The sequence below is a fragment of the Asterias rubens genome, chromosome 13 (assembly GCF_902459465.1).
Source record: "Asterias rubens chromosome 13, eAstRub1.3, whole genome shotgun sequence".
Taxonomy (NCBI): domain Eukaryota; kingdom Metazoa; phylum Echinodermata; class Asteroidea; order Forcipulatida; family Asteriidae; genus Asterias; species Asterias rubens.
The window spans coordinates 15074402-15099463 of record NC_047074.1 but is presented as its reverse complement, the minus strand read 5'-3'; the positions used below and the strand labels follow the sequence as shown (position 1 = coordinate 15099463).

The window sequence follows — 25062 nt, the reverse complement described above, 5'->3', positions numbered from 1 at the left end:
TTAAATTATGGCTTATTCAGCTCTTTCGCACACTATGAAATGTCTTCAGCAGTCTGTTCTGTATCATTAAACCATTAAGCCTTCAACAAACTTAGGTTGGGTTGAAACAGAGAAAGGCAAGAACCATAGAACAAGTCAACTGATCATCAAAAGAAAGAAGGTATATTATGTCAAACAATTTCTAAAAACAAAATTTTTGATCTTTGCAGAAAACGCCTTCAGAGGCAGATGCCCACATCGAGGACACAAAACCTGATCAGAACTGGCCAGCAGAGGGCGACTTAAAAATCCAGAATTTGGAGATGAGGTACCGCCCAAAGCTGCCTTTAGTTCTGAAGGGAGTTACGTGTCATATCCGGCCCAAGGAGAAGATTGGCATTGTGGGTAGAACAGGATCAGGTGCGTAAACACACCCCTCCCCCAACCCTATGCACCCCCACCCCTTCCTCTTCAGAACTCTACCTATTTCCAACCCACCCAACTCCAAATAATATATAAAAACAACACTCAAAAGTAATTACAAATATTTTGCCAAAACGTTAGAAAGTAATTTCATTTCACTTTTAACTCAATTTTTTTTTACTCATTGTATACTATAATCTATATTGTTGTGCTTTCATTTTATCTGTAAGGTGTTTTTTATTTTATGTCTTTACCTTGCTTGTATGCCCTTGTATGTCTATTTTTATGTGTCTTTGCTTTTTGCCTGCTACATGTATATAGAATACCTATATACATGATATATGTATAATTCTATTTTATTGTTGTTCTTTTTTGGATGAGCTGGATGGAGAGGAGAGCCTCTTGACAGGAACTGTGTTTTATTGTAGGCAATCCTTCGAGGGCTCCAGCTGGTTTTTTTCTTGACTGTATTTAAATTGCTCTTTGCTGTATTGTTCAAGTTTCTTTTACCTTTTTAGTGTGCACTATTGTAATTATTAATCCCCAGAAATGTAATAAATATAAATACAAATATTTAAAAGTCTTTGTTAAGAAGTTGGTGGAAAAAGATTGCTGCTCTAGTCAATTTATATTTTGTTCAACCCAAATTTAAGTTTGACATGTAGAAGTCCTTTTACTTTCACAGAACGACAGCTTTAAAAAAATCCTTTATTACAAGTTCTAAAGTTACACTTTCTATTTGAATGCTCCTGGTTTTTACTTGTAGGCAAGTCTTCTCTAGGTATTTCCCTGTTCCGCTTGGTGGAGAATGTTTCAGGTCAGATTCTTCTAGATGACGTTGATATATCAACAGTTGGACTCCATGATCTACGCTCCAAGCTATCCATCATACCACAAGACCCAGTACTCTTTGCTGGAACTGTTAGGTGTGTAATATAATGTAGTTCCTGTAAGAGGCCATCTTTGCAGGCAGCTTGGGTTTCAAACATTCTAATTTGTCTAAGCAGCCAAGTTGTTTAACAACCAATCATGAAAGGATTTTCCAGAAATCCCATCAGCCACATACGTTATATTTGACTAACACATAGTTGTGCTTTCCCGCAAGGCTTACCCATTGTGATTAATCCATTTTCAGCCAATTTTGAAAGAAAATGCAAGGTTTACCCCTTGTGATTTTTTCCTTTTTCGGCTCATTTTTAAAGAGAATGTAATTGTTTTACATCATTGTTGCGGTTGTTATTGTTGTGGTTCTATAACGGCAATGGTGTTTTACACCTCCTTTTTGTGATTTATACTGGCTGCATTTTTCTATTTTTTCTGTTTGTGTATCTTAGGAAAATTTGTGTGGTTTTCCCTAAATGCCTTTGATTGATTATAATATATATATATCCGTTTACCCGACTTTTATCTATATTGTTTTATGATCATATTTTGTGGATCTCATTTTGGACCTCTTAATGATTTTGCTTTTTGTGGTTAAATGATTTGAATGGCTTTTAATGGATTTGGGGTTATAATGTGTTTTATTATTATTACCCTTGGGATTTTTTTCATTTTAGGACCATTTAAAAAAAAAAAAGGCCTAACCCTTGTTATTTTATCAACTTTCAGCAAATTTTTAAGGGAAATGCAAGGCTTACCTCTTGTGATTTTATCCTTGTTCGCAAACTTTTTAAGAAAATGCAAGGCTTACCCCTTGTGATTTTATCATCATTCAGCCAACTTTGAAAGAAAATGCAATATGATTTTATTTAGGGTAAGGGATGCCGCAAGGGTATATAAGGATTGGGGTTATGGATTATAGGTTTTGGGTTAGGATAAGGTTTAAGGTAAGGGTTGTTGGGTTAGGCTTAGATTCTTGAATTTTCATTTGTATGGATTGCTGTATTTCCTCACTTTTTCCTGTTGTAAATTGTTAATATTTTTATAATTATTATGTTATGCGCTTGTGTACATTTTATGGAATGGGCGCAATATAAATGCATAAATTATTATTAGGTTAACGGTATGTCTAGCCCTATTCTAGGCTTAGCCATACAGTGTAGCTCTAGCCCTAAGCGTGACCCTACTCTTGATCCCTGCAATGGATTATTTTAAGTTTTTTCTGACAATCATTTAAAAAAACTCATTTTCATCTTGCTCTGCAGATTCAATTTGGACCCTCTCAACCAGCATACTGATGAGGAACTTTGGGCTGCACTGGAAAAGACATACGTTAAACAAACGGTAATTAGACCTTAATGTCTCAACCCTTTGTGGCTTTAATTAATTATGAGTGGCTCTTTGACATAGTGTCTTTTATTTACAGGCTAGCATACTTTAGTGTGCACATAGAGTGGATCAACCACAGGCATGCCTTATTAGTATGTGCCACCAATACAAGGGTTTTTTAGTAAGCAGCAAAGGCTGGAAAAACAAAATGGCGTGGTGAGATCAATCACCCCTGGGAATGAGGTTGTCTCATTGCTGTTTTTATTTACATGTAAATTCTTTTGATACAGATTAGTTGCTTGGATAACCAACTAGAGGCTACGGTGATCGAGAACGGGGAGAATTTCTCCGTTGGTGAGAGACAACTCATGTGCATGGCAAGAGCGCTGCTAAGAAACAGTAAGGTGAGGTATAGACCACTTGAATTGATCTTCATTGTTTTATGAATTTAATCTTAAATACAATTAATAATAATAATAATTTGGGGGGTGGGGGCAAACAAAATCTGAAATCTGATATACATCTGATATTGAATTAAAAGTCTGATGGTGTTGATTATATACCCCAGGTTTTATTGATGGATGAAGCTCCAATCCTACCATACACAATATGTTATTTTCCCTCATACCCCAGGTGTTATTGATGGATGAAGCTACGGCAGCCATTGATACTGAGACAGACAGTCTGATTCAACAAACGATACGTGATGCATTCAAGGAATGTACAATCCTCATCATAGCACACCGGCTCAATACCATACTGGATTGTGATAAGGTCATGCTCATGGATAAAGGAGAGGTGAGATATTTTATATTATTTTCAGTTTCAGGAAGGTAGGAGAGCAAAGTACAGACCCTAGGAGGCTATACCTGAGCGTGTTATGGCCATGTAGTCTAGTTCACCAGACCTAAGCTCTGGTGTTGTCAGCAGCAGAGTGTGGGTTTGAATCCAGTTCATGCCTCTTGAGCCTTTGATCAAGGCACTAAACCTTTCCCTCTCACGTGTCGTGGCTGAGCGGTCTAGTTCACTGGACCCAAGCTCTGGTGTTGTCAGCAGCAGAGTGTGGGTTTGAATCCAGTTCATGCCTCTTGAGCCTTTGATCAAGGCACTAAACCTTTCCCTCTCACGTGTCGTGGCTGAGTGGTCTAGTTCACTGGACCTAAGCTCTGGTGTTGTCAGCAGCAGAGTGTGGGTTTGAATCCAGTTCATGCCTCTTGAGCCTTTGATCAAGGCACTAAACCTTTCCCTCTCACGTGTCGTGGCTGAGCGGTCTAGTTCACTGGACCTAAGCTCTGGTGTTGTCAGCAGCAGAGTGTGGGTTTGAATCCAGTTCATGCCTCTTGAGCCTTTGATCAAGGCACTAAACCTTTCCCTCTCACGTGTCGTGGCCGTGTAGTCTAGTTCACTGGACCTAAGCTCTGGTGTTGTCAGCAGCAGAGTGTGGGTTTGAATCCAGTTCATGCCTCTTGAGCCTTTGATCAAGGCACTAAACCTTTCCCTCTCACGTGTCGTGGCTGAGCGGTCTAGTTCACCAGACCTAAGCTCTGGTGTTGTCAGCAGCAGAGTGTGGGTTTGAATCCAGTTCATGCCTCTTGAGCCTTTGATCAAGGCACTAAACCTTTCCCTCTCACGTGTCGTGGCCGTGTAGTCTAGTTCACTGGACCTAAGCTCTGGTGTTGTCAGCAGCAGAGTGTGGGTTTGAATCCAGTTCATGCCTCTTGAGCCTTTGATCAAGGCACTAAACCTTTCCCTCTCACGTGTCGTGGCTGAGTGGTCTAGTTCACTGAACCTAAGCTCTGGTGTTGTCAGCAGCAGAGTGTGGGTTTGAATCCAGTTCATGCCTCTTGAGCCTTTGATCAAGGCACTAAACCTTTCCCTCTCACGTGTCGTGGCTGAGTGGTCTAGTTCACTGGACCTAAGCTCTGGTGTTGTCAGCAGCAGAGTGTGGGTTTGAATCCAGTTCATGCCTCTTGAGCCTTTGATCAAGGCACTAAACCTTTCCCTCTCACGTGTCGTGGCTGAGCGGTCTAGTTCACTGGACCTAAGCTGTTGTCAGCAGCAAAGTGTGTGTTTTGAATCCTATTCATGAAACAATAATTGCTTCATAAAAAGTTGGGTGCTTTTTGCACTCCCAGCCATGCTCGTAGTAGATGATAACCCTGTTTTCAGCCCAGGAGTAGGTGGCAACGTTCCCCTGATGGCAGTTGATTTGGATCAATTTATTTCTCACCTTTAAGTGGCCATCCGTGGCCTTGTAATGTTAGGTGCTCAAACAAAGAGAAACAATTTTTTAAGACGGGTTTTAAAGTTAATGAATTTTGAGACTAATTTATGTAGCGCCTTTGTGTTTACAAGGTGCTTAGAAGACGCTGACCCCAACCAAACATTGATCTTTCATTTCCTGTTTGTATTCTTTTGTTCTGCTGATGAACAGATTGCCGAGTTTGACAAGCCGGAAGTCCTACAGGCCAATCCTAAATCTCAATTTAGTGGGATGTTAATTGCTGCCCAACACAACCAGGGAAGTCTAGATGATTAAGGATAATTTTATCCGTTACAGTCTCCGAGCTGAAGGTGTGTTTTACTTTGACCAGTTGATTCACCTTCTAGGACCCAATATCATGGCTCTGCGAACTGTAAGCAAAGAATCAGCGCTTACTTAAGTGAGTATTCAAGCATATTTAGTATTATTTTATTTCTCTCCCCAAGTTCACTAAAACCTTGATAGATGTCAAACGGCGGATATCACTATGCAGAAACACTATGAAAAAATTAACAATTTAAACTATTAGTGGTTAGCAGGGCTTTTGCGTGTGCTCACTCCACGTTACTAGGCAATCTTCGCTTACACATGAAATTGACTCTTGCTCTCTTAAAGCAAACACTGCTGATCAGTGCAGAATTTGGCGGTAAGCAGAGCCATGAACTTGGGCCCTGGGCAATTGAGTGTCATTACATTACATTCTCATAATTACTGCTTATGAGGTGGATTGTGAAATAAAAAATGGTTGGTGTCTGTCTTGTGAAAGAAGACATGTATTCCTTAGTTAAGTGTGTGTTTGCATGGACATTTTCTTTGTGTTTGTTTTTACTTACTGTAATATTCTTAATAAATAAATCTTTAGTAGGAAGTTTTACAATTTTTTAGATCATTCTTAAAAGGACGCTTGGTGCATATTGCCTTAAGTATAATAAATAAGTGTGCCTGTATAACAGTCAGGGAAAAAGACCAAGGAGTTTTTTAAAAGAAAACTTGGCACAGGCTTCGGACTCTGTTTCTTGTTGAAGCAACTTGCGAACTGTCGATGCTCTAAAATTCACAAGCCAGATCCGAAGCCCAATCCAACGTTTGGAAAATGGCCCTTTAGTTTTTCTTCCAACTTCGTAGTCTTACCATACCTATTTATCAAGTTCATCTGTGTAGGTCTACCAATTTTTGTCTTTTTTCTTTATACTTAACTGGAATCAAATAAATACTTTTTATTTAACTGGAATCAATAAATTTCTTTAAATATACTAAAGTAAATATTATATTTTTGGTAATCAATATTAAACAATGGAACAAATAAAATTATGTTCAGCGATACGTAGTTAGTTTTTTTAGATTTGTTAACACATTTTGTTTTATATTAGTTTATAAACAGTCTGAGAACATAACCCTAACCTTGCATTTTAGTTTAGGTTTTTGTATACAGTTCACTCGAATATATATGATTTCATTTAAGATGGAAAATGTGTTCTAGTTTCATTTTGTAATCAGAAAGCTTTCAGAATAAAATTAAACGGTGATTTGTTTATCCTGTATAAGACCTTGAAGTCAACAATTTGAATTTAAAATAAAACACAACTCAGTTGGAAATCTGTTTACGGAGCGTTTTAAAAAACATTTATTTCCATGACTTGATGAGTTGTCCATGAAGGTTTTCCAAATAAAGATATTTAATCAAAAACACAATCAAGTTAAAAAAAATGTGTCAGTGCAAAAACGAAAGCGGGACAAGTTAGTTTGTCATTTCACTGTTCCACGTTTCATATTAAATACAGATACTGAACTAGTCCTGATGCAAGGTATTCTTGTTGAGACAGTAAAACCACAGTGTGCCTACATACACTCAACGCCACCCACGTTACATACACTCAACGCTTACCCACGTTACGACTATTCAACCAATAGAGGCCGTTTTCCCTACAGCGCCCAAGAGATTGTTTGATATTAATGTGTGTGGAGAGTGAATCGTGATACTTGATAATGAACAAGGTCTTGCACCAAAGCTAATGCTAAACTAGTCAAGCACCACTCAGCTGTTACTAGCTAGCTAGCATTTGGACAGAATGCTGTCATTTTGTGTCATCTTGGAGAAATAGAAGGAGGTGCGACTCAAACACTTTCAACATTTATTTATTTTAAATCTTTAGACATTGACCAATAGTGGATATTTTTTTGCACTGAAATAACCATTTGTAACAGGTTGAAATACAACATTTTAAATAAAGATGGCAGAATAAAGTATATATACAAGGTTTTAAAAACAATTGAAGGAAAATTACTAGTAGGTAGGTACGAGAATTGACATTACATTAATCTTAATAAAACATGAGGTGAAATACAAGACGTAATTTCTTTTGCTCTCTAAATTCTGGTAAAAATAACAATAATTTAAACACCTTTTGCAACTAACGTTAAGAAAAACTCTGTCTTTATAATAACGTGATAAGATCAACTTTGGTCCATAGAAATTCTGAAAATTCAAGAGTGAGAAGTGACACAGAGTTTCACAAAAACTTCAGATTTAATCATCCGGCAATTTTGGCTTTGTATGATGAAAATACCACCAACAGAACTGATTTTGTTTTCAAATGTATAAGGCTACAAAGCACAAACTATTGACAAACATTAAAGACCCATCACTGTACAACCCCCGCTTCCCCCTCCCCATGTTAATTTAACCATAAAGAGACCATACATATCTGTGTGATCATCGCATTGTATGTCCAGACATCACTAGCCACTGGGTTAAACCCTCCCCTCCCCGCAACAAAGAATGAACAATCACCCAGAATATAGTGTATTGTATTAACATTGTTAAAGGATCCAACACCATCGCAGCCTCTGATGAATCCAACAAGACACAGTCTGACGAATCCAGCAAAATCACAGCACTTAGAACGGTCCCATCTGCATTTCCTCCTGAGGGGAATAAAAGAACAGACGAAATGTTAGAGATTTTGCATGAAAGTATAGACCCCTTGCAAAGGCCACCATCAACAAGGTCAAACAGTGGTGTAGTGTTTGCCAGAACTCTCCGTGAATGATAGGTCTTCATTGACCTCGATGAGTAGGATTTGAAACTTTGCATGGTGAAAATACGATATAGAAAGGTTTGCAGTAACACCATGTAATGACTATCTCTAATGAGTTTGTGTGGTTCTGAAAAGAACTGTTGGTTTCAACTCTCGATGAGGGCACTTTTTGAGGTTGGGACGCAATTAATGCAAGGAGTCTATCAATACAAATTTGGTACTTGTTTTTGGTATTGCCAGGGTCAATACGTTGTTAGCAGAGAAGGAAAATAGTGATAACAAAGTGAAGTACTAAAACAAACAGCAGGCGTGAAATAGGGGTCTGCAAATGGTGTCGGCTCCAATGGACTTTTCAGTCTTATTTCTTCACAATTTGTCTGATTTTCCCAAAATGGAAAATCTGACTAATTTAGGAATATCATGCCTCAAAGTTTGGAACACTTTTATTCATTAAACCAAGTAACAAAAAAGAGGTTAACAAAAATCCTTAAAAATGGGAACAATGTTCATTTTACCTATTCAGAAAAAGGTAAAACTTAACAACAAATTAATGAGAACCAAACGAATAAAACAATAAAAAAATATGCAAACAGAAAAAAAGGTTAATTAATAATCAAACGCACATAATAAATATCAACAACTCTTCAACTGACGGAACGACTACCATAAAAATCTGAAGAAATAAACCCAAACTCTCTCAGAACAAAACACTTGAACTGCTGGTTTTACACTAGTCTTAATTGTCTACACTAAAACCAGTAAAACATCAATCTTAAAAAATCAACGGGAGGCTTCAGAGGCTTGAACTTCAACACCTGTATTAACAAAACTTCAGCGTTGCAACAATAAACTTCAACGCTTGCAACAACAAACTTCAACGCTTGCAACAACAAACTTCAACGCTCGTAACAACAAACTTCAACGCTCGTAACAACAAACTTCAATGCTTGTAACAAAGAACTTTGAACTAAACCAACAAGACAATGACCTATGACCTACAGATGATTCGTCTTGAATATCCGGCATCTCATCTTCAAAGAGATTGGGCAAAACAACTTTCCTATGTCGTCGTTTTTGATTCCGACCGATGAGAGACTTCTCTCCGTCCTTCCCACACATTCGTTTCCATTTCATCATTAGCTTGTTTCTTTCTATCTCATTAATGCCCTCCTCCTCTTCTTGCACCCCTACAATCACCGCTGGTTTGTTCCGGGGTTGTGCACGTTTCATTCTAGATTTCTGTTTGTTTTGGTCTGGTCTACGTACTACAGGGGGACTCTTACTCTTAGATCTAGTTTTCTACATGGAGGGGGGAAGATAAACAAAGTCAACTAACATCTAGCTACAATTATAGTTATATAAAAATATTTTTCAACATCCATTTTAAACAATCATTCTCTCTATTCTGTTGGATGTTTGACATTTTTATACGGCATAAGTGCCATGGCTGGGATTCGAACCCACATTCTGCTGCCTAAAATACCACAGGCCAATTTCATAGTGCTGCTTAACATCAAGGCAATTGTTGTGCTTTTTATAATGACTATAAGCGTATTTCACAGGTAAGCCAGAAAATTAGGCGGCCAAAATGCAATGTTACGTCATTCAAGAAATTGGTCTGATACTTTAATCTCCACAATACCTTAAATGAAAATACTGAATATTGAAGCGCTTTGAGCATCATGAGTTATAGATATGAGCCTTTAGTATTCTAAATTTTTAAATAAAGTTTAGTGTCCGGGAAAAGAGGAAAGTGTTTCGACTTACAAGAACTTGCATGGCCTGGCCTTCTTGGAAATCATCTTCCTGTTCTTCATCTTCCTCTTCATCTTCTTCTTCATCTTCTTCTTCCTCCTCTTCTTCTTCTTCTTCTTCATCGACGTGGTGATGATGGGGATGCCTGTAAGAAAGAGAACAAGATGGCAACGGTTCAAGATGGCAACGGTTCAAGATGGCAACGGTTCAAGTAGGATTTGAAACTTTGCATGGAGTACAATTAGATTAAGTTTGAGGTAGCACCATGTGGAAATCTCTTTTGAGTAGTGTTGGTTTTGAAAGGCAACTATTTGTGAAATGATGTACGCATTATTCAATACAGATTCCATGTGATCAACTGAAATTTCCACGCGTCCTCCAAAATCGACTACGGGATTTGAATGATGTTGAAGCACAGAGATAAATTTGAAATTCGCCGATATGATGGTACAGGGGATCCAACATAAACTCAAATCGTTTGATTTTATGGATTGAGGCAAGGTACGGATCCTACATAAGCTCACGTTGGTTGATTTTGACTGTTCCTGTACAGAGTTTCAGGGATTGGGGGGGGGGGGGGGGGGGGGGGGAGGTTAACGAGGAAAGCACTGCTGCTATACAAAGACACCATACCTCTCTCTCCCCACTATTTTACTTAGAGATACAAATTTTGCTTACAACACTCTAAGTTTAGTTTAAGAAAGTTAATGAAAGAATTGGGAACAAAAACTCAACAATGCGAAAAAGAAATGATCCAAATCTCCAACGACTATTTGGCATTTCAGTCAATAAAACTTTGGAAATCTTGGTGCTTTACACTGCCAAAGATAAAAAATCTAAAAACATCAACAGCAATAAAATGAAGTAAAAAAAAAACCAAATGAGGAAAAGAGTGAGGTGAACTTAAAAAAGGTAAAGGAGAAAGAACTGAACAGAAACAGTCGGATTCGATCCTAGCGTCTCACCACGGACATGCTTACTGGTCTAGAGTAGCTCAGAACTCTGCCTTAGATTACTGAGGGTTCCGGGTTCAAATCCCACTCAAGTATTGTATGCCTGTGGATTGTTCGTTCTCTAGTACTTAAAAAGCACTGGGTAAATACATAGTACTATCTAGGTGTTTTTAACTACAATTTATAATATCATTAAACAACATCATTAAAAAAAAAAACAAGTTCTTGATGAAATAGAAAGAGACCAGTATAATACATTTCTGTATTAAGGGTAAGGCCCTAGGTATTCAACAGAGAAGACTTATGTAAACTAACAAGATATGTACCTGTACATGCGAGGGTACAAAACAAGGCAGTGTTTTTGTTTTGTTTTCTAGGTTTGGTTTCTACATGTACATGTGTAAGTGTCGGGTTCTTCAGCCACAAACAAAAAACGTGCAAAGTGTGTGACATTGGACAAAACCCATCAGACATTACCGAGAGGAGGGACATTAGGGTGAAGACAAGAACGGAGTTGGAAACGGTGAAAGAGAATGAGCTGAACTCAAAGACAGACAGGAATTATGGATGAATTAGTACGGAACAGTGAAAGAGAGCAAGAGATGGAAGCATTGAAAAGAGAAGACTAAGATGAACTCAAAGACAGACAGGAATTATGAATGAATTAGTACGGAACAGTGAAAGAGAATGAGAGATGGAAGCATTGAAAATCGAAGACTAAGATGAACTCAAAGACAGACAGGAATTATGGATGAATTAGTACCTTGGTGTCCATTGTGAGCCATAACTATGGATGAAAAGAGGAAACCAATGAGAGGTGCGGGGGAAGAAAAAAAAAAAAAAATAAATAAAAAATAAAAAAATAGGGGATACTTTGGAAGGTCCAACATTGGTTATCACTATCGCATGATATGTGTCCATTTGGGGGAAAAGTAGGGCCATTTCATTGGCAACAAGTACATGTACACATGGTGTAGGCTTTAGTTAATTTTTCAGGCCTCAAGAACAACGTTTTCCAAAGGCAAACAACTTGGGAAAACTTGACTGTAGTTGGAACAATATCACGCCTGACGAATTACATTTAAGTGCCAAAGACTTCAGCAAACAAACATTGTAAACATTTTGTTTCTCTTTCAGTGCCCGCTTTTCTTTTGTGTTTTCAACAGAAAATTTACCAGCTTTTTCAGGTTACTTTTCGCAATTCTGTTAACAAAAGTCATTTTTTTACAAACAAAATGTATGATGCTCTTGTGTGTAATTCTTGAGTGATAATGCCCTCTTGTGAAAACATATGGGTCGTACATGTACGATTGATGACAGTTTGTGGATGCATAAAAAGCTTGCACATCTGTGATAAAGCCCCTTTCGGAATATACAAAAATAGATCATACATGTGCAACCTTGGCACTGAAAGAGTGAAAATGAAAACCAATATCGTACCTTCCTTTGAAAAAATAAAAGATGAATTAATTTCAACAAAAAACAAAACTATTGAAATGATGAAACAAAGCGGTTGTCAACATTGTCTAAAATCTTTCTTGTTGGTTGTGATGTGTCCAGAGCATGCAGGATGATGGAGCTAAAAGGATCCGTCAACTTCACCCTTTGTTAGCATGAATATTCAAGGTCTGATATATAAAAACAATAAACTTCATCAACACGGAACTGAACTTCAAAACTTGAGTTTAGAATGAAGGACTACCTAGACGCTGATCTGCCGGATCTGGTCCGGGAGCCAACGCCGGGATAACTTTTCTTATTCTTTGCCTGGCGACTCTTCTTGGGTTGGCTTCTTAACCATGATGATGTTGAACTCTGGGAGATGGGTTGACTTCTAGTACAATTGATTATAACCAAACACTAGTTTGTTTTGAGTTTTGCATTGCTATTATTCAAATTATTCAATAGGGTTAACAAGCTATTTCTAATTATAAACTTTAGTTTCTTTTATCCATATTTTTTTGATCCATTCATCTAATTCTAATAACACAGTAAATGTATCAGTGAAAAGAAACTTAAGAGAAAGACTGTGTCTGGATTTATGGATTAAGTGACTTTAGCTATGGCTAGGGCAGCAGCCACAATGCCACAGCCAGAGTCAATGTCAAACAGGAAAACTTTCATAAAGTGACTTTAGCTATGGCTAGGGCAGCAGCCACAATGCCACAGCCAGAGTCAATGTCAAACAGGAAAACTTTCATAAAGTGTTTCTACCACTTTTACCAGAGGCGAGAGTCATTGTGGACAAAAGGTCTTAAACCAGCAGAATACACAATGTAGGAGGTACACATATGTTAAAATGATGGCATTTCCACATTTAATTATTAGTAATCCCTGGAGTTCAATATTTCAAGGAGCTTGTGGGAACAGTATCTTCAGCATCACAGAAGTAAATCAGAGAGCAGGATTTATCTATAACTGAAAAGATGGCAGCATTTTTCTTCAACAAGCAGACATTAAGTCAGAAATTTCTTATCTCTGCTTTTACAGACATGCAACAAACAAACTTTGGGATCAATTAAAACACATTCCATAGAGTGGGTTAGGGTGTATAACTTACTCAAAATCTCGTTCAGATCCTTGCGTGGATGAGATTTCTTCCTCCAAGCGAGGGCGCTTCATCATGCTTTGGTTGCCACCCATGTGAGGATGCTTAGACATCCATTGACTGTCTGTACCATCATCAACTGTAGGATTGGAAGACACAAAAAACATGAATAACTACTGCAAGCTTTCATAACTGTAGAACAACGTTTGAAGTATGAGGTCTATTCCTTTAAAGCACAATGAAATGGTTTACAAGGTGCTGTGGCACAGTATGCTGTCAATCAAACCAGGAACACCGGGTTGAACCCCATCTCTTAAGAAGTGTGCTGGGTTCCCATCCAAAGGATGCAGCAGTAAAGTTTAGGTGTCTTGCTGGGACTCGAACCCACACTCAGGGGGATCAGAAACACCAGAGTTTGAGTCAGTTGTTCTTATCTGCTCTACAACGACACGCCACTAATGCCGAGTATGGATGAAGAAGTAAAAGTTGAAGACTTGGCAGTAAATACTCACCTCCTTGCATGGCTAGCTTTCTCTTGACACCACCCTTGCGATGTTTCTTTATGTGTTTATGAGACTTTCCAGATTGTTCACCAGGAGCCTCTTGTAGTAAGCTGTTGCGATACGTCCGCAGTGGAGCCCACGGATCTTCTTGTCTGCCTAGCATGCCTTCTTTCAGATTCTTCTCAAGGTAGGTTAAGCTGTGATGAAAACAGAGACAGAATAGTTCGGCTTTACTTTTGAAAGTGTTTAAGCATTCAAATTCTCTAAAGAATCCAATACAGAATTTTTTTTCTTTTCTTCCAAAGATGTATAATGTCCTCCAGTTTGCAATCAACACACCGCCCAATCAAACTGTGAAAATTGGATCAAATCGGTAAAAGCATTTGCAGGAAATTTGTTGACGCCGAAAATCAGGGTTAAAGTATGTGCGATTACAGGGGTTCCCTTTTCCAAGGACTTACTGTTGCATGTTTCAAGAATACCTCAGGGTTTTATCCCTTACCCTTATCCCTACTCCAGATTGTCTTTTTCCCCCGGAATGTAAGCCCATTTGGTGGGTAGATCAGGGGTAAAGCAATCCAAGTGTGATGAAGAACCGGTCGTTATTTCCAGGAAAAGAATAGTGTGAAACGAGGTCAAGTGAATTTTAAGACTTACACAGTTTTCTTGTCCATCTTCATGAGTTTGGTTGTGAACTCAGCCAGTATTTCTAAGTAGCCGAGGTTTGGTGGCGGGCCGTCTGCTTCGTTTGGATTGTCCATCGGGGTTAGGCTGAAGTGAATACCTTCCCTGAATAACAGAAATAGAAGCAGAAAAACAATAGAAATTTGCTTCACTTGTGCCCTTAAACCCGATTCATACTTCCTGCGTATGCGGGTGCGATACAAATTTTGAGGTCACAATTTTGCAACAAGTAATTCGAACTTACTTGTGAAGTGCAGCCACGGCATCTCTGGTCTTAATCTGGTCCAAGCCAAAGGTAAGAGAGAACCTTCTAGCCAGCTCCTTGATGGCGTTGAGCTGAGCTTGGGTTCGCACATCGTCATAACCTTCTTCACTCTTCATGTCACGGAACAACTAAATCAAAATGAAATTAACAAAACAATGAGATCAATGCGAAGAGTATCAACAACCGGTTCTTTTCAGAACCAACATAACTCAAAAAAAGATTTAAATTTTAAAATCAAGACAAAACCCAGATAAATCCTGTGTTTTCTACTCACCTGAGTCAAGCTAAGTCCGAGGGTTTGGGCGCAAGCAATCTTGTTATTCTCCCTGGATTTGGCAAGTGTCATCTTAATGATGTCTCCGTAGTCATTGTAGTACTATCATACAAGCAAAAACAAAACACAATTAAGTTAATTTTTATATATAATTTTGTTTAGTTCAAGCTCTGAAGTTATGCAATAAATGTGCCACAAGGGGACTTCCCCAGTCACTTTAAGAAATTAGCAGCAAACCTACACAGGTTAACATAACAATACACAAAGACAAAACTATAACATCTTGAGCGACATACCTTCATGTAGTGCTTAAAGATTCCAGCAGCATTCTTCATCTCGATAACATTGAAGACAATGAGCTTACAGAAGGAGGCGAGGAGATTACGTCTCTTATGAAGAATCTCAATCTTATGGGAATCATCTCCTTCTTCATCATCATCTTCAAGAAAATAAGAAAAGATGACATTTATAGGAGAAAAAAACAACAAAGGAGAGACACAAATACAGAGTACAAGAATAGTTACCATGTAACATAGTTAGGGAGGCCGTCAACACAGGGATAGATAGCTCCCGAAGGAACTGAGAAAGATTCAAGGAATGTTATTGGCCCTACGACCAGGACACAAATGGAAAGACCATTGATAGGTTATTGTAAAATGCGCTATATAAGAACTGGTTATTATTATTTATTTATATATTGTTATGTTTTTGGGAACCCAATACCGTGAAGAAGTCGATCCTTGACTTGCAATTTGGAAGACACTTAGAATTTCCTGTTTAGCAATTATTTCCTGCTTACCATCTTCCTCCTCCTCAATGAAGACATGTTCCTGGACGAAGTCTGAGAGCATGTTTTGCAGGTTCTCATTAGGGTCATAGATGAGTGGCGCCAGGACAGCATTGGAACCCATCTGCTTCCCAAAGACAATGAGGAGATCACAGATAGTGATGAAGCCTTCTTCCTTGATGGCATCACTGCTGTCTAAGAGAAGCTTGGAGCAGGTTCGGATTACCTCACTGGTTCGCTTACGAAGATGTAACATTTCAGACTGAAGAAAATTTGGAATACAAATAGAACACAGTTTCATACAAGAATTTAGATTTGTTTAACAATAATTGACAATCCCAAAGTAAATGCTGTGAATATTGTAATTTGAATGGCTTTTCTTCTTGGCGATTGCATTAACCACTCAAAAAGGACGGAAAGTGAATGTGACTGCTGCAAAGTTCAATCAAAAACTTCTTTTACATGACCACACATGACACTAGAAGTGTTCGTCTTCATCAAAGCATTTCAAGTTTTAGAACAATCAGCCTGATGACAGATGGACCCCCCCCACCCCCAAACAATAATTCCCAAGGCAGAAAACCAGGACTGATTTTTTGAGTTGGATTGTCATTTAGATCACAAAGTGGGATTTTCAACAAAAGGTCTCCAAAATGTCATCCTTGAAGTTGCACTATGTGCTATGGCCACAGCCACCAAAACTGGAGTCCAATACTCTAGTTTGCTTGGGCATAACAAGCCTCAATCCCTACCTTATCTGGGTTGTGTTCATTCAATCTTGTTAGACTCCACAGTAAAGAGTAATGAGTACATGCCACAGCATTGGTGAAGATTGACTCAGGTAGATCCCCTCGCTCTGGAGACTTCTTCACTAATCCAAATAACATGTCAAACAGTTGCCATGGCGTCAAATCATGACAGCTGGTGAGAAAACACAGAAAACACAATCAAAATACAATGTCTAGTTGAGATTGTGCTGAAAATGAGTGGCACTTTGAACAGTGATCTTGACAACATTGTACCAACATACAGACAAACCCTGATCTAACCCTCTGATAAAGTGAAGCAATCAGTTCTTTGTAGCAGGATTACAGATATCTTGCAAAGACACCCCTCCTCCCTGCCATTAAAAGTTGTTGGCTTCCTGTGGGAGCCAGTAAATAGTGGACCCTTAAAGATTAAAATAGAAACAAATACGTACACAAAGAATGCGGTTATCCTTTTGATGCTAGATGACAAAGCATACACTTCATCTTCATTCGGTTGGCTTGTCTGGAACAGAACACAAACACTGTGCATTAAACATTTATAGCGAAAAGCAAAGAAATTGAATTGAACAAATGATAAAAAAACTGATTTTGGCCAATTTCATTAGACTTGATTCAAATTTTCTCAGAGAGGATGTAGTGACAAACATGCTTCAAGGCCAATGCGAACACAACTTAAGTAATACATATAAAGAGCCACAACTCAAAGGAACAGTATACTCACAGTTTGGAAAACATCATAACTAAGATTGAATCGTTCAGCAATGCTATCCAGTAAAGTACTCCTAGCTACGTCTACTTTAGGCGTTGTGCTGTACTGCTCTCTCATTAAGCACTCATAGGTCTTGGAGCAAGCGTTCAAAACCTGTGAACAACAGTATAAATCGATCAATCAATTATCAATCAATCAATCAGAAGACACTTTTACTTTTTTTTGAGTAACAAGCCCTGCAGTCTTGTTTTTCCCGCCAAAATTTGAGCCTTGGTCGAGCCTTGGTTGACCTAGGGGATAGGGTTAATAAAACTGGAAAAATGATTTGGCAACTACAGGTCTTTAAGAGGGCAAGGCCATTTTCATTTTGCAAAGGGCACCTCCATTGAAAGGCCGAGACCTGGGGCAACAAAAGCCATACGACCTTGCTTGCCACTTGTTGAATATTCATGAAATGACTGACCTCACTCTCTGTGTGTCTCTCAACAATCTCCTTCATCTCTCTGAGGAGTGAGTCCAGATGTTTCTCAAGACGACTCGTTGTGTAGATCTCAACCTCAAAATGTTGTGGGATCTCCAGAAGATTAGACACTTTATCCCAATCCACTTTGTACTGTAAAGAAAGAGGAGAGTGTCTGCTTGTGAATGTAAAGCCGTATTGGAATTTGGCAGCTACGGCTGCAACTCTTGCTAAGGTTGTTGCTAAGATGTGTTATTCTTCAACGCACAACAATAACAGGAATAAAAATTAAAGAAAGAGGCTAAAAAGACACATCTTTCCATCTGTCAACTTACACCTGTTATCTCCAAGTAGCTACTTTTCCAAACAGTGGACTTAATTGGACCATGTTACAAGATCAAAGGAATGAGAGGGAACCAGTTGCTTTGTGATTTGACGCTTTATAGTGAAGGGGGGTGTGGGCTGTGACCCTTTTGAGAGTGTGTGCAGAGTGTGTAGATCAACCACAGGATTTAAAATTATCAATAATTGGACATTTCAAAGTCACTTCCAGGGGTTATGATAGCGCAAGGCATTCTGGTGGAATGAGGGCGAGATCATACATCCTTGGGAACGATATTGACGTACCTTGGAGAGGAGTTCTGGTAGTTTAACGATGAAATGCTCTGTGAGTTTGAGTCGATCGTCTTGCACTGTTTTCTTCTCTTTACTGGTCAACATCTGCTGCTGAAATTAAAGACGAGTCACATATGATTTTTTGGAAATACATGCAGCAAGTTTTTAAATACATGTAACAGAGGAAACTATATGTCTGCTCGGATAGCATATTAACATTTTACAAACTTTGAGACTTTCTGCGTTTTAATTCTTACTCTTTTGGCAGAGCCACGGCCGACTGGAGGATGACCCTGTGCTGCCTGGCGCACCGCACTAACCATGATCTCAATCAGTGCAGTTTCCTGTCGATCGTCCATCGCTGCAAATGAAATAAACACACTTTATCAAAACGTGTCATCTCAACAAGAACTCCACAATGCTCTATGCCGCTCGGGCAAGACATGCCACATCATAAAAAAAAAAAATAGAAAAGAAAGCCCGATTCTGATGGCTAGTCACAGATTAAGGGTAAACCCTGTTACACTAACCTTCTTCACCACGTCCAGGCTCTTCAAGAAGGAGTTCCGTCATACAATCCCAATCTCTTACCATATCATTGATATCCCATAGAGAATCCACTAGATAAGCTGCATGTTCATGGAGCTAAGATAAAACAAAAACAAGTCATATTAATTTTGGTTTTACCCTTACATCGATGTGTGTCAGTGTAATTAAAAAATCACGGTTTTGGCACAACACAACAAATGTCTCTTCAGAATCCTACCTCGCTCTCAATGAAGAACTGCACCAAGTCCTTAATGAGGGGTGCATTAGCACTCCGTCTTTTGGTTCTCTTAGCTTTACTACTGTCTGGATCTTCCCTCTTGAATAGTCTCTCATTCAAGAACTCCCCAGCAGCTTGGGCAACGGCACGGCTTGAGGCATAGACTAGCTGGTAAACATTCTCACAGTCTTCAGCTGATAAGATTTCATCGTTGATTCTAAAGAGGAACAAAGAGGCATTAATAGGAGATTGGCAGTGAAGTAACTTACGAGGAAACTTCGGACCTGATTTGTCTGTGTTTAGACGGCCATCAACTCCACCGTATGTGTTTGGGGATTGACCTGCGAATTACAGGAGCAAAACTACATGTACTGAAGTGAATATACATATGTAGTTTGACGTTCCAAGGATGCCAGCAGGTTTTGTAGAATAACTCCGTACAATGATGCTGTCTAGCAACGGGTTTCAACGTGTGCCTACGGAAATGTATTTTGTTTGTGTCAGGAACGTGACCAAGTTTTTAGGAGCTCACTTAGTTAAATTTACACAATTCCAGGGATTTTAGTAGAGTAAAAATGTCTACGAGCCCATACATTTATTTGATTGACATTGTCTCATTCCTTACTTTAGAACTAGAGTGGTCAGTTTGATGGCATGCACAGCTACTTCAGTCTCTTTGTCCAGTGTCATGGAAACAATGCGATCCTTAAAGCGATTTGTGAAGAGCTCCAACTTTGGGACGAGCTCTGTGATGCTGAAGAGAGTCTGTAAGGCAGAGAGGCACTTGAGCCTAACGTCACCGACCTGGTTTGGGGTAGAATGTAGATTTAGATCAAGATCATTTACTTATACTCAATCCCAAAGAATTAAAAAGCAAATTATGGTAACATTTTCTTGCTTAGCTCTAGTTCTGTAAATGTTCAATGGAAACCTTCCTAAATCCTCCAAAGTCCACAATTTTCTGAAACTCTGACACCATTTACCATAACAAAATTCAAATAGATCGACAGATAGATAGATTTTTGAGTTATTCAATCACAATTTTGTCTGAATTTTCCCCAAGAGAATTCGGACTAAAGGTAGCAAGAATACCATGACTGGCAAGGATTCAAACCTGCAATCTCTAAATAACCAAACTTGCACACTCAAAGTACTCCAGTCAAAAAGGAGTTGACTTATCCCCCTCCTCATCAGTCTCCTCTAATCAAGAGAAAGTTTCAGCTTTGTTGCAGTACCTTGTCGTGAAGAGTCCATCCGATGTATTTAAGGTAACTATCACTCAGAAACATCTCACTATAGTTCTTCATCCATAGACCAATCTCTCCCATACAGATGGAACGAATCTCTGGCTGTGTATCACTAATATCAAACACAAACAACAAAAATGAATGACTAAAAACTTATTTGCTGAGAAATAGTGCAGCTGTTGATAGTATACAAGTTTTGAGAAAGGATTCCTTTTGGAGTAATATAATTTGGATAAATGTTTAAAATGCGTACATTTCTTTCTATTCACATGTGAATCATATATTTTTCTAATGTGTCTACTGTTACTTTATTTGGAGTGAGTGTATGTGCTTTAATTTGTCTAATACACTTGTTGTGAGCGCTTAGTTTGGGCAGCCAAATGTTAGCTGCCCAGCTCAACTTGACCAAAGTGAAGAAAAAAAACCTTGTATCCTTACCGATAACGATGAACAAAGATGCCTTTGAAGATGTTATTCATCATCTGTTGGACTTCTTCGGTATTTTCAATGATTTCCTGCCTCTTGGCCAGCAGCATCTCGATTCTCTCGCTGGCTCGTTTAGAGGACTGCTTTGCACGCTCTGTGTCGTGCTGTCGCTGCGTGTTGTCCAAATTGACACTGAGATTGAGGGCGACATTTACTAGCGACGTCATGAGTTTCATAGCTGTCAAGAAAAGGATCACAGTAAAATAGTCAGAGGGAAACTTACAGACAAGTTACTATTTATTAGTTTGGCTGCAATGCTGTATTGAGTTAACAATCGTGCCAAACTCATTTTCTGAATACACAATTAATGGTCCCAGCTTGAGTTGGTTAAGACCATTATTGTCACTATTCCATAAAAAATAAAAAAAATAAAAAGAACTATTCTAATTATAGTTCGAGTGATCAATGTACAATACAATTTGGAAGCAGTAAATCCAAATTGCCAGCTTGTACATACCTGCCAACGTGCTAGTGTGTCTGAAAGCTCGGACCTGTGAATCGCTGAGACCAGTCAGCAGCGAGATGACATTATCCATCATAAACTGATCATACAGAATGCTGTACTGGCATTGGCGCACCAACACAGAAATGAAATCACAGAAATTCTGTCTGAACTTCTTGTAGAGCGGGCCGTTGATTATCAGTGGATAGTCACCACTCTCCTAGGAAATAAAAAATGTATAATAAATAATAGAAAACATATTATGGTCATAAAACAATACTTCACTTATCTTCTGTTCAGAACTATAAGGTACAAATTTTGCTTCCTGCTACTTAATGATATTTTTGCTTTTCTCCATATTTACATGTATTTGTCGTTATTTTTCATATAAGTAAGGAAATAAATGTATATCTGAACTGAATACAGTTACACAGCTTGCACCAGTCTCACATGCAACTGCCTCTGATTATGAAAAGATTATCTTTGTCCTCATGTACCTCGTCAAATTCCTCCGTCATCCGTCTGATGATGTCACTATGCTCCATGTTGGAATACATCTCAAGAGTGACGGTTCCTTTACATCCAGAGCATTGGATGAAGAAGTTAATCAGATCTAGGAGAGCTGTGTCGCGGTTCGCTTTGTATGACTCGATCCATTCATCCACAACGGTCTATAAAATGAAATAATAAAAATAATACTAATTACTAGTTCTCATACAGCGCATTTTACAATAACCCTATCAATGCACTTTACATTAGTGTCCTGGTCATTTGGCCAATAACATCCCTTTAATCTTTCTCAGCTCCCTGTGAGTATACAGCCCTGGGCTGCTGTGGCTCTCCGAAGGCTGTTACACAATATCAACCTCTAATCTCGCAGGTACCCATTTATACCCCTGGGTGAAGAGAAGCAATAGTAGTAAAGCATCTTTCTCAAGGACACAAGTGTCACGACTGGGATTCAAATATAAAATAAGTTACATAAAGTTTACAAAAAGACACACATTTTTTTCAGTTTCATTGTTGGCCTGTTTAGTGTGTTTATTCATAACGGTATTTCCGACAAAAAACTCACTAAGCTTGATTGCATAATTTTTTTCTAATGAAAGCATTTATTGGACCAACCTGGAGAGCTCCTTTTCCTTGTCTGACGATCTCAAAGAGGGTGACGGGTTCTCCAACGTTCTCTACTTCCACTTCTGGTCTTGGTTTGCTCTTATGTTTCTTACTCTTCTTCCCAGCCTGAAAAAAAAAAAAAAAATTCAATTCAAGGCTCAAACAATAAGACTTGAATGCAGGCCCGAGGCCAGTGATTATAATGTCGGGCCAGTAAACTCACAACAGGCAAAGTCTGGTAGTCTTGTGGACCTTTCATTTAGTAAAATGCTTAAGTGTTTACATTCAGTGTAATAAATTTCATTTCATTCATTTAATGACTCTCAGATACAAAAAAAGCAGCCATCTGGTGGGTGTTTCCAGTCATGAGAAAAAGGATGGGGGGGAGGGAAGGTACATCTTGACTTACCCCTTCATGTTTCGATCTCTTCTTCCCTCTTCCTTCATCAAAATCACTGTCATCAGAGTGCTCTGCCCTGGATGGAAAAGAATAAAAATAGTAGTGGTGATTTTTACCAAACTAACAGCGGACCAGATTTGTGGATGTTCATAATGTTCAATACAGAGTTTTACCATAGCGTAAGGGGCACTTCAATAAGGAAAATTTATATTTGTATTGGATATTTGCAAAGGGCTATTTGCAAAGGGCATCACAGCAAAAGCTTGGGGAACCATGGCAACCACTGTTCTGTGGTTTAATTCAAGGGGGTTTAAAATAATTCAAGGCCTGCCATACAGAGGAACCTTAGAAGTGAAAGGTTACAACAATACTTAACCAAAAAATCATGGCCAAAAATCGAGCCCTGTTGCATCAATATTGGGGATTTGGGAATAACAGTGTGATTAGTGCTGGGCGAATAGTGAAATTTTGTTATTCGGATACCGCTGGCCAACTATCCGAAATTAACCGGATATTCGAATAGTTTTTTTGCCGCTAGAGGGCGTTGTTCGTTTGTGAATGAGACCTTATGGGCGGATTGATATTAGTTTTAGACAGTGTCACTCGGTTCATTCATAAAAATGACCGGATCTAATTTAAAGATGGCGATTTGCTTTTTCTTTTGATCGTGATTGACTCTACGTGAAGGAAAACTTTTGTAATCTTTAAACAAAATACGTCGGAAATGTCATTGTTTTAACTCTTCACGGAGGTGAGCATAGATAAATACTTAATTTATGCTGTTTTATGCTGTCTTAATAGAAGTTTCATAAGGATTCAGACAAAACATTCATATCAGTTGTCGCCCGACGTTCGCGGATATTCGGATATTAAAGAATATCCGGTTACTTGGTTGTAATTACAGAACTATCCGGTTTATATAAATAGGTATTCGCGCCCTATGCAGATATCCGGTTAAGAAAAAAAAGGCATTCGCGGTTACGGATAGGAAAACCTGTTTGCCATTAACCGGATATTCGAATAATTCGCCCAGGCCTAAGTGATCTCTTACTGTGGCACGTCCATATTGTTGACAATCTCAAACGAGCACTCCTTTGTTTTTAGAAACAACCTTTCTCTTGCTCCCTTCTATGTTTTCAGTCCTGAAAACAACCTCCAACTAAAGAAATACTTCCTGAACCTTGTCCTGTCTTTAAAATAAACAAAAAAGAGAACCTTTCAATTGTCTATCATCAATACAATATCATAAGGATGGTATGGTAGACAATATACAAGGTGAATGTTGTCTGCATCCTGTGACCACTTTCATTTCAATCTTACTTAGTTTACTTATAAGTTATATTAAAACCATTGGACACTTTCTGAACAGAACAAAAATTAAAAGTTCACAGATTTACAAATAACTTACAGAGTTTACAGAAGGTAGGCCTAAATGGTGAAAGACTTCACTTCCTTGAAATATTATTCCATAAAAAGCTTTACTTTTTGAGAAAACATTCAAACAATTATCAATTCTCGATCTCGAGAATAACGGATTTGATTTAAACACAAGTCATGACACCGCGAAACGTGCAGAAACAACAAGGGTGGGTTTTCCCGTTATTTTCTCCCAAATTCCGATAACCGATTGAGCCTAAATTTTCTAACAAGTTGTGATACACGAAGTGTGGGCCTTTGGACAATGCTCTTTACCGATGTTGTGCGATTGCTTTAAATCTTGTTCATTATGATTGTTTATATAATTTATGATGAAGACGGAACTTCTGTCCTGATGAACAAATGAAGTGATTTAGTTTTTCTTTTTAATAAAAAATTATAAAAAAATTACTTTGAAAAAGTGTTGGCACTGGCAGGATCATACATGATGTATGAAGGACTACGGAAAGTTTTCCACATTGGCATTGGTAATCATTGTCTCTGATGCTCTGATCATGATCTAGACATCATCATCATCATGATGCGCTACGTCTTTTTTGGACGTGTGTTGACTGTTGTTTACACGCACGGTCGACGGTCCGATCCCCCTGCATCTGTGTGTGTTTTCCCGGGAAATATTGAGCCAACCCAAATGTCCAATGAACACAAATTGAACGAATTGTCACGGTTGTTGCCTTGAAAAACTAAAAAACAACACTATATACCATCTCTCTTCAATATTGCATACAGCATTTTAAATAATATTGCTTAGAAAAATAAAAAAATATGTATATTTACCTCCGGCTTCTGTTTTCCGCGGGAAGACAAAAAGTTCGCGAAAATTGTCTGCAAATTTAGAAACCCGCTGGTACCTAAGCTTTCCACTATGCAATACTGATTTTGCAAATGATTACCAGTTATCAATTATGTGTTTTTTTTTAGAGCGCCCTCT

General features: G+C 38.5%; 2 protein-coding genes across 5 annotated transcripts in view; one reads left to right on the top strand and one right to left on the bottom strand.

Annotated features, from left to right (window-relative positions):
* The window catches only part of LOC117298494 (multidrug resistance-associated protein 5-like), a 24210-nt gene extending 17732 nt beyond the window's left edge, over window positions 1-6478 (top strand). The window contains exons 21-26 of the mRNA XM_033781777.1: window positions 210-399; window positions 1169-1328; window positions 2550-2628; window positions 2904-3017; window positions 3247-3411; window positions 5048-6478. Of these exons, the coding sequence (XP_033637668.1) occupies window positions 210-399; window positions 1169-1328; window positions 2550-2628; window positions 2904-3017; window positions 3247-3411; window positions 5048-5152 (813 nt within the window). The 3' untranslated portion in view covers window positions 5153-6478. The remainder of the gene's footprint in view (window positions 1-209; window positions 400-1168; window positions 1329-2549; window positions 2629-2903; window positions 3018-3246; window positions 3412-5047) is intronic.
* Window positions 6473-24976, bottom strand: LOC117298495 (cohesin subunit SA-1-like). Of its 4 annotated transcripts, none has more exons than XM_033781778.1 (27): window positions 24909-24976; window positions 23746-23884; window positions 22704-22770; window positions 22304-22420; window positions 21676-21849; window positions 21194-21398; window positions 20689-20914; window positions 20239-20362; window positions 19629-19807; window positions 19004-19220; window positions 18768-18882; window positions 18495-18598; window positions 18250-18348; window positions 17626-17775; window positions 17175-17315; window positions 16885-16955; window positions 16436-16604; window positions 15696-15945; window positions 15193-15335; window positions 14897-14998; window positions 14602-14750; window positions 14331-14462; window positions 13683-13870; window positions 13183-13309; window positions 11386-11409; window positions 9682-9814; window positions 6473-7801 (listed from the first exon to the last, which is right to left on the bottom strand). In XM_033781778.1, exons 2-27 carry the CDS (start codon window positions 23757-23759, stop codon window positions 7775-7777), a joined length of 3447 nt encoding a protein of 1148 aa, XP_033637669.1. In that variant the 5' UTR covers window positions 23760-23884; window positions 24909-24976; the 3' UTR covers window positions 6473-7774. The 4 variants fall into 4 exon arrangements, with proteins under 4 accessions (XP_033637669.1, XP_033637671.1, XP_033637672.1 ...); XM_033781780.1 differs by having other exon boundaries at window positions 18250-18345; XM_033781781.1 differs by lacking the exon at window positions 11386-11409.
* Between the last annotated feature and the right edge of the window lie 86 nt (window positions 24977-25062).

Excerpts from the sequence above, each read along its gene's own strand:
- LOC117298495 (XM_033781778.1), bottom strand. Across the intron at positions 21,399-21,675 it reads TGACGGAGGAATTTGACGAG|GAGAGTGGTGACTATCCACT; the intron begins GTACATGAGGAC and ends TTTATTTCCTAG. Across the intron at positions 13,310-13,682 it reads AAAGCTAGCCATGCAAGGAG|TTGATGATGGTACAGACAGT; the intron begins GTGAGTATTTAC and ends CCAATCCTACAG.